This window comes from Carcharhinus amblyrhynchos, chromosome 8, assembly GCF_965287045.1.
Source record: "Carcharhinus amblyrhynchos chromosome 8, sCarAmb.v2.hapA, whole genome shotgun sequence".
In the NCBI taxonomy this organism is placed as follows: Eukaryota; Metazoa; Chordata; class Chondrichthyes; order Carcharhiniformes; family Carcharhinidae; genus Carcharhinus; species Carcharhinus amblyrhynchos.
The window spans coordinates 110,047,947-110,065,817 of record NC_137331.1 but is presented as its reverse complement, the minus strand read 5'-3'; the positions used below and the strand labels follow the sequence as shown (position 1 = coordinate 110,065,817).

Below are 17,871 nucleotides of genomic sequence, written 5' to 3'. Positions count from 1 at the left end.
CCAATCCACATAACCTGCACATCTGTGGACTGTTGGAGGAAACTGGAGCTCCCGGAGGAAACCCATGCAGACAAAGCGGGGGGTTTGCAAACTCCACACAGACAGCGACCCGAGGCCTGAATTGAACCCGGGTCCTTTGCACTGTGATTGCTAACCACTGTGTTACTCATCCTCCATAAATTTGCTGATGACACCAAAGTCGGAGGTGTGGTAGATAGTGAGGAAGGGTGTCTTAGTCTACAGGGAGACTTGGATAAGTTGCAGAGCTGGGCTGAGAGGTGGAGGATGGAGTTTAATGCGGAAGAGTGTGAGGTAATTCACTTTGGTAGGAATAACGGATGTGTAGAGTATAGGGCTAACGGTAGGACTCTGAATAGTGTGGATGAACAGAGGGATCTAGGTGTATGTGTACATAGATCCCTGAAAGTTGGGAATCAAGTAGATAGGGTTGTTAGGAAGGCATACGGTGTCTTGGCGTTTATTGGTAGGGGGATTGAATTTAGGAGCCGCAGCGTCATGTTGCAACTGTACAAAACACTGGTGCAGTCGCACTTGGAGTATTGTGTGCAGTTCCACATTATAGGAAGGATGTGGAGGCTTTGGAGAGGGTGCAGAGGAGGTTTACCAGGATGTTGCCTGGTATGGAGGGGAGGTCCTATGAGGAGAGACTGAGGGATTTGAGGTTGTTTTCGTTAGAAAGAAGGCGGCTACGAGGGGACCTTATTGAAACATATAAGATGATTAGAGGTTTAGATAGGGTGGACGGTGATAGCCTTTTTCCTCGGATGGAGAAAGCTAGTACGAGGGGGCATAGCTTTAAATTAAGGGGTGGTAGTTATAGGACGGATGTCAGAGGTAGGTTCTTTACCCAGAGGGTGGTGAGGGATTGGAATGCCCTGCCTGCTGCAGTTGTAAATGCGCCTAGTTTGGGGGCATTTAAGAGATCCGTGGATAGGTTTATGGATGGTAAGGGTTTGGTTTAGGTTAGAGGGTCATTGTTTTTTAACTGGTCGGCGCAACATCGTGGGCCGAAGGGCCTGTTCTGCGCTGTAATGTTCTATGTTCTATGTTCTATATATCTGCCGCTCCCAGGGAGCAGTCTTCTAGCCTTCTGGCTCGTCACCTTTGATTAGAAGTTGTTTTGCATAAAGAAGCAGGAAAGCTCTGACAGAAACGGGTGGATTCTGGTGGGAGAATCCAGCATGAGTCAGGGCCAGAATGACATTTGTGAGGAAGCATTATTTTTCCCCACATAAAGGGTAATGAACATCTGGAATTCTCTCCCCTCAAGAAGGGGCATGAATTCTGGGCTGGCTGAAACTTTGAAAGCTGAGGCAAATCGATGTGTTTGTGAAGTGAAGGTGTTCAGGAAGGTGGTGTGGAGCAGAGCGGTTAAATAACATTGGGATACAGAGCAGATATGGTCTCGTTGAATGACCGAGCCGATCCAAGGGTGTCGGGTGGACTATTCCTGATCCTAACAGCCGGACTTTACATTCCCAAATCGGTTGTGTTGCCCATTCCCTGCCCCCGCCACCCCAGGCTGATGAATAATTTGGCGCGACGTTGGCAAGCTGACATCATCACAACAATCTACGATAACACAAAATCAGCAACCCGTCCACCATTTTCAATTGTTAATGAACAAGTTATTAGGGATGGCACGGTGGCACAGAGGTTAGCACTGTTGCCCCACAGTGCCAGGGACCCGGGTTCGATTCCCATCTTGGGTCACTGTCTGTGCGGAGTCTGGATGGACGAGCGCAGTGGTATAGGGGGAAGTGCTGGTAAAGTTGGGCGTGCAGCCCATTAAGTCAATTTAAATGCATGCAGATGCTTTGAAATGGCCATTGCGCCCATTTCGGGAGCATTCCTGATCGCGGCCATTTTCGGGCCTTGGCAAAGGGGGAACTGGCGCGAAGGTTGGCATGGATCACGCTACTCACCTCACGCCCAACTTTACCAAGTTTTCGCACCTGACAGTGGGCGCAACTTGATGGTAAAACCAGGCCCAAAATTTGCCCATCAGAAATTCAAACTTTGGGGGCAATTCCCACATGCAATTTTTGTGGGATTCTGTCGCGCATTGTGGGGGTACGTTCTGGGTGCGACCACCTGGAGACTGTAAGTTCTGAGGCAATATATTTTATATGAACTCAGAGTCACAGGGGCTGACTATGTTGTCTAAAAACAGGCAGGAGAAACCGGCCCTGATAGTAACCGCAAGGCTGGGAGGGAGTAAGGGGAAAGATATCTTGGTGGGGAAGTAAGCTTCCTGGGCACCTATAATTGGCCTCCTTTCCAACAGAGGGCCACTAATTGGCCATTTGACATTCTATTGGAATTGCAGAGATGGCAGGGGTGGGAATGAATTGACACCTCCATTTCCGTCCTGCCTCCTTCATCCTGCTGAGAAATGTCAACTTCAGCCGTGTGTTTCTGTGGTCTTGCACAGTCAGAGCAGTTTGGGTAATTAAGTTATTGAACATATGCCTCTATTAATAGTCTTAACACTGAAGCATTGATGAACAAGTGCACTTGCAACTTCATTCATATGGAGATTTGGCCACACTTGAAGCAGTGATATTCATCGACAATTGTTTCAGTTATGTATTTCTGGCAGGGTCTTATTGCTACGAAAATAACACACGTACTTCAACTCTGCATTCATAGAAAGAGCGCCGACTGAGCGAAAAACCAGCATGCAATGTTTTCAAACCCTCAAACAAGATGGTTGCTTAGATATGAAAATCATTTGACATCTGGCTAAAAACTGATGCATAGAATCCTTAACTCAAAATGTTAGGGCGGCACAGTGGTTAGCACTGCTGCCTCACAGCGCCAGGGACTCAGGTTTGATTCCCAGGTTGGGTCACTGTCTGGGTGGAGTTTGATGTAAAGGTGCCGGCGTTGGACTGGGTTAAACACAGTAAGAAGTCTCACAACACCAGGCTAGAGTCCAACCAGTTTATTTGATGGTAAGATAGTAATCTTACTATTATACTAATGATACTAAGATACTAATGATACATTATACTAATGATACTAAGATAGTAATCAAGAGTTTGCACATTCCCCACGGGAAAAGGATACAAAAAATCTTGAGATCATGTACCAACCGACTCAAGAACAGCTTCTTCCCTGCTGCTGTCGAGACTTTTGAATGGGCTTACCTTGCATTGAGTTGATCTTTCTCTCTACCATAGCTATGACTGTAACACTACATTCTGCACTCACTCATTCCCTCCTCTATGTACGGTGTGCTTTGTCTGTATAGCGCGCGAGAAATAATACTTTTCACTGTATGCTAATTCAAGTGACAATAATAAATCAAATCAAATCAAAAAGCGTCTGCATGGGTTTCCTCCAGGTGCTCCGATTTTCTCCCACAGTCCAAAGATGTGCAAGTTAGGTGCTAAATTCTCTCTCGGTGTACCGAACAGGCCCCAGAGTGTGGCGACTAGGGGACTTTCTCAGTAATTTCATTGCAGTGTTAATATAAGTCTACTTGTGACTAATAAATTAACTTTTTTCTTCACTTTAGTCAATAATTTGATTTGATTTATTATTATGGATTAATATGTTTTGATGTATGCTAATATATGTGATAATAACCAAACAAAAGTCAATTTTTGTGGCCATTGACGTAAAAAAAGCACCAACTACTTTCAAAAAAATAAGAATCACCAAAGTTGTTACCCATTGATAACTTTTACTCCAGTCATTCTGAAACATTTCAACAGCTGTCTCCCGTGTGTCTCTCACCACGTCATATATTCTGCACGAGGATTTCCTGGTGTCGTATTTGATTCATCTGCCTCTATGTTGGCATCTTTTGACGTTGTTCTTTTTTGTTAAAAGAGTGTTTCTGAATGGATCCAGCTGTTTGGCTTAACTTGTTTGGGAAGTTCCTGAAATCCGGTAGCTTCGTTCGAGGTTATCAATCACGATGGAGGAAGCTGCCACTTTGACCCGTGTGAAATGGGTTTTCACATGCCCAGATTGAGAATCAGTTGTTTTTGTTTTCAGAAAAGGCAGGCCTGCGTGCAGATCCTGCGTGGCAAATCAGATGCAGCCAGTTTTGTTAGAGAAGAAAAATCCCCTGTGCCACAACTTATCAAATCATTGATGTAGTAATTCAGCCTAAATGAAAATAGGAAATAATTAACGTTCAAATTTGAAGTGATTCAGAGTTAGTCTGCCTGTGTTTAAGCAAGCTGCCTACTCTTCAGTAGAGTCATAGAGGTTTACAGCATGGAAACAGGCCCTTCGGCCCAACTTGTCCATACTGCTCTTTTCTTTAAAACCCCTAAGCTAATCCTAATTGCCCACATTTGGCCCATATCCTTCTATACCCGTCATACCTATGTAATGTCTAAATGCTTTTTAAAAGAGAAAACTGTAACTTAGCAATGTCATTTGATTCGATCTTTATCTTTCATTCAAACGAAGATGTTGTTTCGCTGAAGCCCTTTTGGGTTTCAGCCGACAACTCGGGCTCACTTCCATAGAATCGATCATATCATTGAATCCCTACAGTGCAGAAGGAGGCTAATTAGCCCATTCAGCCTGCACTAACAACAGTCCCACCTATCCTAACCCCGTGTATTTATGCTGCTAAATCCCCTGTTGCTAAGGATGGGATTTTCCGGCCACGCTCGTCCAGAAACCAGGAAATCCTGCCATCGGACCTTCGTGTGGTCAGTGTCTGGGAAAATGCTGCCCTCAGGGTCAATTTGGCATGGCCAATCAACGTAACCTGCACATCACTGGACTGTGGGAGGAAACTGGAGCACTTGGAGGAAACCCATGTAGACAGGAGGAAAATGTGCAAACTCCACACAGACAGTGACCCAAGTTGGAAATCAAACGCAGGTCCTGGCACTTTGAGGCAACAGCGCGTGCCATCCATGGTTAGAAAGCAATTACACCAGCCACTGAATCACACTAAATGTGTCTGCGCTATGAATCTCTCATTTCCTCTGCACCTCCAACGCCCCCAGTGATCAAACAAACCCACCATGTTCTCTAACGGTGGCATGGTGGCACCGGGGTTGGCACAGGGGCTAGCACTGCTGCCTCATGGTGCCAGGGACCCACGTTCAGTTCCGGGCCTTGGGTCACCATTTTTGTGGAGTTTGCACATTCTCCCTGGCTTCGGTTTCCTCCCACAGTCCAAAGTTGTGCGGGTGAGGTTGATTAGCCATGCTGAATTGACCCTTAGGGTCCCAAAGTGTATGAGCAGGGTAAATACATGGGGATAGGGGCTAGGTGTGATTGTGGTCAGTGTAGGCTCGATGGGCCGAATGGCCTCCTTCTGCACTGTAGGGATTCTACGAATCTAACTGGATAGGCACATGGCAGGCATTGTTAGAAATACTGGAAAATATTCTTGGGGTCCTGATCTAGGGAGAGCTCCCAACTTTGGGAAAAGAATCGGGTGAGGAGCTGAAATATATAATGAATTAACGGAAGCCCTTTGAAAACCATCTATTGAAAAAAATGTTTTATAATTCTTTTCATGCAATTCTTTTTAGCCCCAGGAGTTGTAAATGTTGATTGAACCATTCTTGACGATCCGATCGAGTATTACTCCTACACGGCAGATGATCTTGTAATCAATTGTTGTTAGTAGACTTTTCTTCTATTGCTGACGTAGTAGAAAGAATAAAACCAGAAAAACAATGGGTTGAGAGTGTGGGCGGCACAGTGGTTAGTACTGCTTGCCTTACAGTGACAGGGACCCAGGTTCGATTCTTGGTTTGGGTCACTGTCTGTGCGGATTCTGCATGTTCTCCCCGTGGCTGCCTGGGTTTCCATGGGTTTCCTCCCACGCTTCAAAAGACGCTCTGGTTAGGGTGCGTTGGCCATGCTAAGTTCTCCCTCAGTGTCACCGAACAGGCGCTTTGAGTGTGGCGATTAGGGTAATTTCACAGTCATTTTATTGCAGTGTTAATGTAAGCCTACTTGTGGCACTAATAAATAAACTTAAAGGTCACACCAGAATGTTGCCCACTTGTGAATGCCAGCAATGCCCTTGCAGTAGTTTGTGGGGCAAATTGGAGGGGTTTTTATTTGCATGGGATCACCAGGTTCCACTGGTCAGCTGGGTTGTACTCAACTTCTCACTTACCCCCATCCTGTTGCATTGACTCTCTCACACCCCATGTTTTGCACCCTCTATGTGACATCCTTGACCCTAGCACCAGCAAGGCAGCACCCCACAGGGGTCTCACAGTGCCAGTTACAGAAACACCCCTCTTCCCCCATGACTATAGCATCTCCTGGAATGACAACCTTTCCACTCATTACTGTTCTCTCACATGCAGTGCCTTGCCCATTGGTGCCATGGTCTGAACTGCACTCCGACAGGTTTCAAAGCAATCGAAATAGCCAAGCGGTCGGACTAAATGAAACCAGTCAATGTAGTTTGACCAGATCTGCTATTTTTCATCCGTAAGTGATGGGGCGGCACAGTGGTTAGCACTGCTGCCTCACAGCACCAGGGACCTGGGTTTGATTCAGGCGTCAGGTGACTGACTGTGTAGAGTTTGCATGTTCTCCCCATGTCTGCATAGGTTTCCTCTGGGTGCTCTGAGTCCTTCCCACACTTGAAAGATGTGCAGGTTAGGTTGATTGGCCATGCCCTTAGTGTCAGGGGGATTAGCAGGGTAAAAATGCGGGGTTATGGGAATAGGTAGGATAGTGGTCGATGCATAGTCGATGGGCAGAATGGCCTCCTGCTGCACTGTAGGGATTCTGTGGATTCTATGGAAGTGCTTACAAATGTGATTTTCTTAATTGTCATGGCTCATTAACATTAGCGACAAACCGTTTACTAAAACAATTGCAGTTACACAGTTTAAAACTCAGGGACTGAGCATGTGTTCTTTGCAGGTTAGATTGCATTTGCTTTGCTTGTCTGCAAATATATGTCTCGAATCAGAAATCTTTGCATTAAAATGCCAGAGGAAATGGCCTGTTAGGCAGCTGTTGATGCTTTCTTTCTTGTGAATTCCATGATTTGTGGCTGCAGCTTCAGCCTTTCAGCTGCACACAATCGGCAGACTGCAGTGTGTGACCGTTTGGACAGCGCTGTTTATAAGGGCCACATTCCTCCTTTTGTTGCTGGGCAGAGTGTCACATTCCACTGAGCCTTCCCTCCTGATCCAGGCTGCCAGGGGAAGTAGCCAACTCCCTGGAGAGTCATTAGGAGTGCGACAACCCTCCAGCGAGACTACAGGAAACTTGTTCTTGCACTCTGATTTTATGAGGCGATAAGATAGAGAAGCAGAATTAGGTCATTTGGCCCATTGAGCTTGCTCCACCATTCAATCGTGGCTGGTTTCAGAGAGTGAGGGCTGGGGAAAGATTTAAGAACATAAGAACATAAGAAATAGGAGCAGGAGTAGCCATCTAGCCCTTCGAGCCTGCCCCGCCATTCAATAAGATCATGGCTGATCTCTCGTGGCTCAGTTCCACATTCCCACCCTCTCCCCATAACCCTTAATCCCTTTGCTTATCAAAAACCCATCAACCCGCGTCTTAAATATATTTAGTGAGGCAGCCTCCACCACTTCAACGGGCAGAGAATTCCAGAGATTCACCACCCTTTGAGTGAAGAAGTTCCTCCTCAACTCCGTTCTAAACCGCCTCCCCTTTATCTTGAGGCTGTGCCCCCTAGTCCTACTGTCCTTTCTGAGCGGGATTTGATTTGACTGTCACAGGCATTGGGATACAGTGAAAAGTATTGTTTCTTTCATTTACATACAAGCAAAACATACCCTTCATAGAGTAAATATGGGAGAAGGAAAGGAGAGGGTTGCAGATGTAGGCGGTGATTCACACAGCCCACTGTGCTGTTCTAGCAGGTCGACCTGCTGCTGGAGTTGAGCGGGGGGGGAGGTGTTGGGACTGCCAGGTGGCTGGTGAAGCTGGGGGGGTGCAGTGGCTGGTGGGGTGTTGGGGGGGGTTGTTGGCAGGAGATCGAGGTGGTGAGGATGGTTGCGTGGTGGGGGTGGGTAGGGCCAACGATACAGGGTCACAGGGCTGGCCACCAATCGAGCTGTTGGGAGGCCGGGAGTGTATGGCCACTGCGCATGGGCTGATCTCGGCGCTGTCGGATCGGGCACATGCACAGTGGCCTGCCCAGCGCTATGCTGCTGGCCTTTCCAGCAGGTATAGGCCCTCCCCACTGATGATTCACACTAGCACACTCTGTGATGCAGAGTGCGGGAGATTCATTTTGAAAATGCTGCTGAAACAAAAACAGTGGGATTTACTTAAGGTTTTGCGTGAATTCGACACTTTTTTGGGGAGAATCCCACTGTAGTGTTACAGTCAAGACTAGGTTGCAGAGAAAGAATCAGCTTAATATTTGGTAGGTCCATTCAAAAGTCTGATTGCAGCAGGGAAGAAGTTGTTCTTGAGTTGAAAGAATTATTCCAGAGGTGTTAATGCAGCAATGTTGGGGTGACTCTGAACTTCTCCTGACTTCGTAATTGAGTTCACAGCTTAGCAATTACCAGATCGCAAGGCAGCCTACACTGTTCGGACAACTTTGGATGCGTTTGCAACACTTTCCTTTGAAAAGCATTCGCTCAACTCAGGGCAGAGTTAAACTAGATTTCTCATTGACAGAGTTACGGGGATAGGCAGGAAAGTGCTGTCAAGGCCACAATCCAATCAACCACGATATTACTGAATGGTGGAGGATGCTTGATGTCACAGGACAACCTACTCCTGCTCCTGTTTCAGATGATCCCATTCATTTTTACAGCACTGCCATTCTTGTTATTCCCATTCCTGGGAGGTTTGTTTGATGGAGCTGGCAGCATATGGGAGGCTGACAACTTGAGGCCACTACGCATACACAGAGAACGTACGAACTAGGAGCGGGAGTAGGACATCCCTGGCGTGATCATCACGAATCCACAGAATCCCTACAGTGCAATAGGAGGCCATTTGGCCCGTCGAGTCTGCATCAACCACAATCCTACCCCAGACCCTATTCCAATAACCCCACATATCTACTCTGCTAATCCCCCTGACACTGAGGGTCAATTTTTGTTTTTGAAAGCCAGTTGTGATTCCTGCCAGTGTGACAACTAATGGGGGGGGGGGGGGGGGGGGGGGGGGAGGATAATGATATTTAAATGAAATCAAACTTATGGAAATTAAGTCACTAGCAGGGAATAGGGAAGATCCCAAACTGCGATTTCACCGCCATAAGTCCTGTTACGGCCCTCTCATCAGACTTGGCGACTATAACGGATTTGCATCCTCAGAGAACAGGCCGGAGAATCACACCCTCCCTCTCTGCCACTCCCAATCAGATCATCGAAACCTTTCTCAAAGCCAGGAAGACAGTGTGTGCAACATGTCACAAATTCATTCGCAGAGGCATCCTCTGTTCAGTTTTTCTAACACATGATCATTCCTACACACAGGGAACAGAGTCTTAGCCCAGGTTTCATTTCTGTCAAGTGTGTCGTTATAAAGGTTCACTCTTTTCTTCTTCAACAGGACTTTTTCCAGCCATCCTGAATCTTGCCAGCAACGCTGTGATCTCCACTAATGCAACCTGTGGTGAAAATGGTCCTGAGATGTACTGTAAGCTGGTCGAGCATGTTCCTGGGAGACCCATACGCAACCCACAGTGTCGAATCTGTGATTCAAACAGTGCAAATCGGAAAGGTAACCTTACCTGTCAACTACATGTGTGATACTGGGCGGGATTTGAGGGCTAAAATTCCTGTCCGAGGCCAATGGAGATTTCTGCTGTCGGACCCTTGCCTGTTCCGATTCCATGGTAGTCCAGATGGTAGAGTTCTGGCCATTATGTCCGTTTGACTATGTGTCATTATGGCTTACAGGAGGAAGTGAGGTATGAAACTTTTTACTCTGAATTGCACACCGTTAGGAGACCCAGGTACTTGTGTTAAAACCAGAGGCTGGGAACTCTAGTTCCCTGTCTGTGTGGAACAGAGGAAGTCACATGGTGTGAAACGGCAGGTCAGTGACCTGAACCAGAGCGCCATTACAGGGAGGGTGACCCAAGGTGCAGGACACAGGGAAGGATGAGGAGTCCCAAACCAGGCAGACCGAAAGAGGTCCTGGAAGAAAGTCCCAGCAGGGACAAAGACAGGAATCAGAGGTAGATCCCACTGAGTTGAGAAAACTGACAGAAGCAGAGGAAAAAGGCTAAGTTAAGTTAAAGGCAGATTAAGGAAAGAGCTTGAGAGAGCAGATGTGAAGCAAAGGGAGCTTGAGAGAAGCTCTGAAGATCTGATAACCAGCTGAAGGTTGGTAACTCCTTATTGCAGATCTAAAGGTTTGCTTGGAAGGTGAAGCTTGAGCGTACTCCAAAATCCAGGGGAAGGAATCTCAGAAGGAGGACACAATGACACAGTAGTTAGCATTGCTGCCTCAAAGTGCCAGGGATCCGGGTTCAATTCCGCCCTTGGGTGACCGGTTATGTGGAATTTGCACATTCTCTCCGTGTCTCTGTGTTTTTCCTCCGGGCGCTCTGGTTTCTTCCCACAGTCCAAAGATGTACAGGATAGGTGGATTGGCCATGCTAAATTGTCCCTTAGTGTCCCAGGATGTGTGGATTAGGATTAGCAAGTAAATACATGGAATTACGGCAAGAGGGCCTGGGTAGAATGCACTGTTGAAGAGTCAGTGCAGACCCAAAGGGCTGAATGATCTCCTTCTGCACTGTAGGGATTCTATGGGGAAGAATGAGATTGAAACTCTGGAGGTGGATTCTTGTTGAAGCCGCCCGAGTAAAAGCGACATTTGGAAAGAATTCCAAGGAAAGTTCTTCAAATGTGGAGCTTGGAAACTCTCATTGGAAAGCAAAGTTCCCATGAGACTGGTTGGCTCACAGTTTGACAAAAGCCTGGGTTGGTTGTTGAGAAATCCATGGAATCTGCTTTGGTGGCATCTGTCATTTATCTTGGAATTACACCACATGTGACCACAGTTTATCTGTTATATCACATGCCACACACTTACTCTGAATATTAGAGTATAAAATAGATATGGTGAATTGTTTTATCTTTCCAAATTATTATGTGTCTGCAAAGAAATACCTGTGGTGAAAGAATCGTGAATATTTGAAACATCTTGTTGTGTTTGTATTGAGATCTTTCCAACTTTTTTGTCTGGTTTAAGATAGCTCATTTTACATGTTTAAAAATGTTTCATTCTTTGTGTTAATCAGCAGACTCTTGTGAATATGTACAGTAACTTTACTCTAAGGTTCCTAAAAAAAAATTCAAAGTTAGGATCTATCGAGCCAGGTTTCACTCTGGAATCTGATTTATCCAGTGTTAACATTAACTGAGACAGTAACAGAATCTTTTTGATCTCATTTAGTGGCAAGCTTTCTTTCCTATATTAAATACTGTTTTCTTGTTGGGTTAGAGGGAGGGGTTGAATGTTGATCCTGAATGTGTTAGTTGGAGGAGAGGTTAGAATAATTGGGTCAGTGGGTCAGTAGCCTCCATCTTATCTGAATAGTGATCTACCCTACAATTGGAATGAGAGAAGTCAACAAACGAAGGGAGGGAGAAAAACAGACTGAGGGAAGATGTAGACAATTCGAAGGAACAACAAATAGTCCTCTTTCTTTGTGCTGTATCTGCAGAACGACATCCAATAATGAGTGCCATAGATGGAACCAACAACTGGTGGCAGAGTCCCAGTATCCAGAATGGCAGGAAATATCATTGGATTACCATTACCCTGGACCTCAGACAGGTGAGCAACAATATATAAATGGTGGCTGTGGTTAGGTATCACTGGTGTCTTGAACCTACAAACCCTTTAAAGATTTGCTGGTTCCTTTCCATCAGGACTTTTCCTCACCATGTATCATTTGTACTACATGCATTCTATTGGTGACTAGTGGAGTGCCCCAGGGGTCGGTGCTGGGGCCTCAGCTATTTACCATTTATATAGATGATCTGGAGGAGGGAACCGAGTGTATGGTGTCGAAATTTGCTGATGACACCAAGATTGGTGGAACGACAAATTGTGCGGAGGGTGTGGAGAGTCTGCAGAAGGATCTAGATACGCTGGGCGAATGGGCCAGGAACTGGCAAATGGAATTTAATGTTGGCAAGTGCGAGGTGGTTCACTTTGGTAGGAATAATGGTAGGAAGGACTATTACTTACGTGGCAAAAAACTGCAGCAGGCGACAGTGCAGAGGGACCTCGGGGTCCTTGTGCATGAGTTGCAAAAACCCAGCCTGCAGGTGCAGCAGGTGGTCAGGAAGGCGAATGGGATGCTGGCCTTCATAGCGAGGGGGATTGAATATAAAAGTAGGGGGGTCTTGCTGCAGCTGTATAGGGCACTGGTGAGGTCGCAGCTGGAGTACTGTGTGCAGTTTTGGTCGCCACACTTACGCAAGGATATTTTGGCCTTGGAGGGAGTGCAGAGGAGGCTTACTAGGCTGATTCCGGAGTTGAGGGGGTTGAACTATGAGGAGAGGCTGAATAAACTAGGCTTGTACTCGTTAGAGTTCAGAAGAATGAGGGGAGATCTCATTAAGACGTGTAAGATGTTGAATGGGATGGATAGGATAGAGGTGGAGAGGCTCTTCCCGCTCAGAAAGGACAGTAGGACTAGGGGGCACAGCCTCAAGATAAAGGGGGGGCGGTTTAGAACGGAGTTGAGGAGGAACTTCTTCACTCAAAGGGTGGTGAATCTCTGGAATTCTCTGCCCGTTGAAGTGGTGGAGGCTGCCTCGCTCAATATTTTTAAGACGCGGGTTGATAGGTTTTTGATAGGCAAGGGGATTAAGGGTTATGGGGAGAGGGCGGGAATGTGGAACTGAGCCACGACAGATCAGCCATGATCTTATTGAATGACGGGGCAGGCTCGAAGGGCTAGATGGCCTACTCCTGCTCCTATTTCTTATGTTCTTATGATATACCTCCTTAATTTTGACAATTTCTAAGGCAACCAATTCCTGGGATAAATGTTAACAGCAATAAAGAAATGCTTGCCTCATATTTGATAAAAATGCCAAACAGAACCTTAGATTTATTACAGTGATGCTATCATTGTTTGTGTTAAGATTAGAAAGGAGAAGGTACAGCAAGCAATTAGGAAAGCTAACAGAATGTTATAATCTATTGTTTGGGGAATTGAATGCAAAAACAGGCTGGTTTTGTTTCAGTTAGACCATATTTGGCATAGTGTATACAGTATTAGTCTCCTTGCTAAAGGAAGGATGGAAATGTATTGGAGAAGGGTAGGAGAAGATTTACCAGACTAATACCTGGAATGGGAAGGTTGTCTTGTGAGGAATGTTCGGACATACAGGGTGGGATTTTACAGCTAATGCTCTGGGGAGCCAGGTTTGAATCCCACCACAGCAGATGGCGGAATTTGAATTCAATTAAAAAAAAACTGGAATTAAGAATCTATTGTCGGAAAATCCCATTTGGTTCACTAATGTCCTTCAGGAAAGGCAATCTGCCAGCCTTATCCGGTCTGGCCTACATGTGACTCCAGAGTCACCGCAATGTGGTTGACTCTCAACTGCCCTCCAAGGGTTAATTAGGGATGGGCTGCTGGCCAGCCAGCGACACCTGGTGCCATGAATCAATAAAAAAAGGAATAGGCAACTCAAGCAAAATGAATGAGTAAAGTGGGGCTCGGGATGTTGATTTGGGACTGCTGATGTGTCGGTGGCAGCGACAGTGCATATTAGCTGGGGTTAAACATGGCAGAGAGGTCTGGTAGCATTAGAAAGCCGAGATAGGCCTCATCTGCTCGGAGGTAGGTCAGGGTCAGCCAGCACCGGTCAGGATCTTGACAAGAGTGATGGCCCAGGGAGTGATACCATGTATTCAGCATGGCAGAGCAGTTGGCGAGATCAGGTGGCAAAGGTTCTTAAAAATCCAAAGTTAAGACTAAACATTTTAAAAATCAAAGTGCTCTTCATGTCTCGCAGCGTTTTGTTTCCTCATTAATCCACACTGAGTCAGTGATCTTTGTGCAGCGTCACAGATATATTGAACTCATTTGTTTATCAATGGATAGAAAGAGATGGTTCATTCCTTTACAGGCATCTGCTTGAAAACACTGGGAGATTTGTGCATTTACCATTGGCTGTTTGAGATGCGGGCAGACTCTGACAGCGCTGCTCTGTCAGTACTTTGTGTTTATGCAGAGTAGTGTGAATGTGCAGTTTGACGGGAGTCAGGAGGCACATCAGTCCCCCACATCACCACGGTGTCCAACGTATTACAATTCTAACCAGATGCAAAGTCCCATCTATAAGGTGCTTTATGAACTTCCGGTTCTGGTTTTTCTATTAATAGGAAAGTGCAGCTTCACACACTGTTTGTCACTGAGCTTCAAAGAATAATACAGTACAGGAACTGGCCCACCAAGCTCGCGCCAATTCCTAATCCTTATTTAAACCCACCACTTATTGCCCATACGCAGTTACTAACCAGCTGTTCACCTCTCTTTCATATGTCTATCAAGATGTGTTTTGAACGTTGCTAACAGGTCTGCTTCCACCATGTCCATTAGCAGTGCGTTCCAGGCACCCACCACCCTCTGTGTGAAAAGCTTCACCCGCACATCTCCCCTAAACTTACCCCCTCTCACCTTGAACCTGTGCTCCCTTATAATTGACACTTCCACCCTGAGAAAAATAACCTCTTACTATCCATCCTGTTCGTGCCTCTCATAATTTTGTAAACTCTGTCAGGTCTCCTCTCAGCCTCCATCTTTCCAGTGACAACAATCCAAGTTTATCCAACCTCTCCTCATACCTAACTCCATCCAGACCAGGCATCAACCTGATGAACCTTCTGTGCACCCTCTCCAAACCATCCACACCCTTCTGGTAGTGCTGCAGTTTTTCGCCATGTAAGTAGTAGTCCTTCCTACCATTATTCCTACCAAAGTGGACAACTTCACACTTGCCAACATTAAATTCCATTTGCCAGTTCCTGGCCCATTTGCCCAGCCTATCTTGATCCCTCTGCAGACTTTCCACACCCTCCGCACAATTTGCCGTTCTACCAATCTTGGTGTCATCAGCAAATTTCGACACCATACACTCGGTTCCCTCCTCCAGATCATCTATATAAATGGTAAATAGCTGAGGCCCCAGCACCGATCCCTGGGGCACTCCACTAGTCACCAACCACCAATCCGAATAGCACCCATTGACCCCCACTCTCTGCCTCCTATTTGACAGCCAATCCCCTATCCACGCTAACACCCTACCCCCAACTCCATGCCCCCTAACCTTCTGTAACAAACTCTTGTGCGGCACCTTATCAAATGCCTTCTGAAAATCAAGAAACACCACATCCACCAGTTCTCTATCCACCGCACTAGACACATCCCCATAGAATTCCAATAAATTCGTCAGACACGACTTCCCCTTAACGAAATCGTGCTGCGTCTGCTCTTTCAAACAATTCTCCTCAAGATGCCTCGCTATTTTCTCCTTGATTATGGATTCAAGCATTTTACCTACAACAGACGTTAAACTGACCGGCCTATAATTCCCCGCCTTTTGCCTGCTACCCTTCTTAAACAACGGCGTAACATTAGCCATTTTCCAATCTTCCGGCACTTCCCCAGAATCTAGCGAGGTTTGGAAAATAATCATCAAGGCATCCACTTTCACCTCCGCCATTTCTTTCAGAACCCTTGGATGCATTCCATCCGGTCCTGGGGACTTGTCCACAATCAGACCCTCCAGTCTGTCGAGCACTGCCTCTCTAGTAACAATAATGTCATTCAGGCCCTCCACTCCTACCATCTTTCCATCGCTAACACCCGGCAAATTATTCACGTCCTCCTCCGTGAAGACCGAAACAAAAAAGTTATTCAAGGCCTCAGCCATTTCCCCATCCTCCACCACTAAGTCCCCCCTCTCATCCTCTAAGGGACCAACGTTCACCCTAGCCAGCCTCTTCCTTATATATTTAAAAAAACTCTTACTATCCTTTTTTATATTGAGCGCTAGCCCAGCTTCATAGTTTATCCTACCTTTCTTTATCAACTTCTTCGTCATTCTTTGTTGATATTTAAACCTCTCCCAATCCTCTTCTCGCCCACTACTCTTAGCTACTCTAAATGCATCTGCTTTTAATTTAACATTTCCCTTCACCTCCTTCATTATCCACGGCTGATTATCTCTCCTATGATCCTTTTTAACCATCGGAATAAATTTCTGCTGAGCACCAAGAAAGATCTCCTTAAAGATCCTCCACTGTTCCTCAGCAGACCTACCTTCCAATGTGCTCCCCCAATCAACATTCGCCAATTCCTCTCTCATCCTTATGATTCTTTATGTGAAAAATATTCTGCTATCATTCTGTCCAAAGAAGTGCTGGTTAGGTGGATTGGCCATGGTAAATTGTACCTTCATGTCCCAGGATGTGTTGGTTAGGTGGATTGGCCACGGTAAATTGCACCTTAGTATCCCAAGATGTGCTGGTTAGGTGGATTGACCATGGTAAAATTTCCCCTTAGTGTCCCAGGATATGCTGGTTAGGTGGATTGTCCACGCTAAATTGCACCTTCAAGATGTGTCGGTTCGGTGGATTGGCCCTTGTAAAATTGTCCCTAAGTGTTCCAAAATGTGCCGGTTGGTGGATTGGCCATGGTAAATTGCACCTTAGTGTCCCAAGCTGTGTCGGTTAGGTGGATCGGCCATGGTAAATGTGTGGGTTTATGGGGATAGAGTAGGGGAGGAAGGGTCAATAAGATGCTCTGTTGGAGGATCAGTGCAGACTCAATGGGTCGAATGGCCTCTTCCTGCACAACAGGGATTCTATGATTCTTCTATTGATGATTTGGCATCCATGCCCCCTCTTTGGTTCCTTCTTGTGAATTTGCCAGCTAATTGAAGCAGCCTTACACAACAGACAGGACAACCTCTGTCACATTCCCATTGACACTCTGATATTGAACGAAAACAAAAATCCCATCTTCTGAGCCCAGCGATGATTCCTGACATCATTCGGTCGATCTGTCCTCTTTTCATTTAATCGATCTGTCCAAGTGACTGCTCCAGAATGGAGTTACTCAGGGACAGAAGTGGGCGCTGTAATATTATAAAAACGCGTTCAATTGGAAACATTTGGAGATAATCCACTCTGTGATTTGTAAAGCTGGGGTGCACAATCCTGATGGAACTATCTGACACGCTTCACCTTGCCAGAGACGCAGAGCGTGGAGCTAGTCCTTCAGACAGCGCTTGAAAAGGCTTTGAATGGCTGTGAAACTAACAGAAGTGATGAGAGTGCCCGAAGGCTTTTTTTAATAATGGACTATGTGTCTAATTACATGTGGGCTTTGATGTGTGCCCATGATAGTCATTTAGCTATTAAAATGGAATAGTCATTGGATTGTGACGCCTATCGTCAAGCTGATCAAAGCAATGTTCCCTTGCCGACTAGCGAGAAATATCTCAACTGAGTATCTGACCTTTTCTGTTTCTGTGTAATCATTCTCAGTTTGATTTTTCAGAAGGCAGGGAGATCATTTTGTCACATTTCCAAAGCGCTGAGTCTATATCAATAACTATTATCGCTAATGGCATCTTTTTATTCAGCTGGGACATCTGAGAATGAGGCAGTTTGAAAGGGACGACACTCTCTTTTTCTAGTCATTGTAGCCTCCCCCTCCCACCCCCCACCCCACCCCGCCCCACGACCGTCACTCCCCACACGACCCTGGCAAGGTTCGAACGGGCTAATGAGGTCTTGATCTTTATTTGTGGGTCAAGTTAGCAGCAGAAGTTACTTGATCCTTGCCCGCATTACGTCAAGGCCCAATTCACACACACGCAATTCTGTTGAGTGGTGATAAGGTAAGAA

General features: G+C 46.1%; 1 protein-coding gene across 1 annotated transcript in view; it reads left to right on the top strand.

Annotated features, from left to right (window-relative positions):
* The window catches only part of lama1 (laminin, alpha 1), a 314,737-nt gene that overhangs the window by 46,681 nt on the left and 250,185 nt on the right, over positions 1 to 17,871 (top strand). Inside the window, exons 2-3 of the mRNA XM_080194636.1 lie at positions 9,526 to 9,696; positions 11,654 to 11,766. Coding sequence (XP_080050762.1) covers positions 9,526 to 9,696; positions 11,654 to 11,766 — 284 coding nt within the window. The remainder of the gene's footprint in view (positions 1 to 9,525; positions 9,697 to 11,653; positions 11,767 to 17,871) is intronic.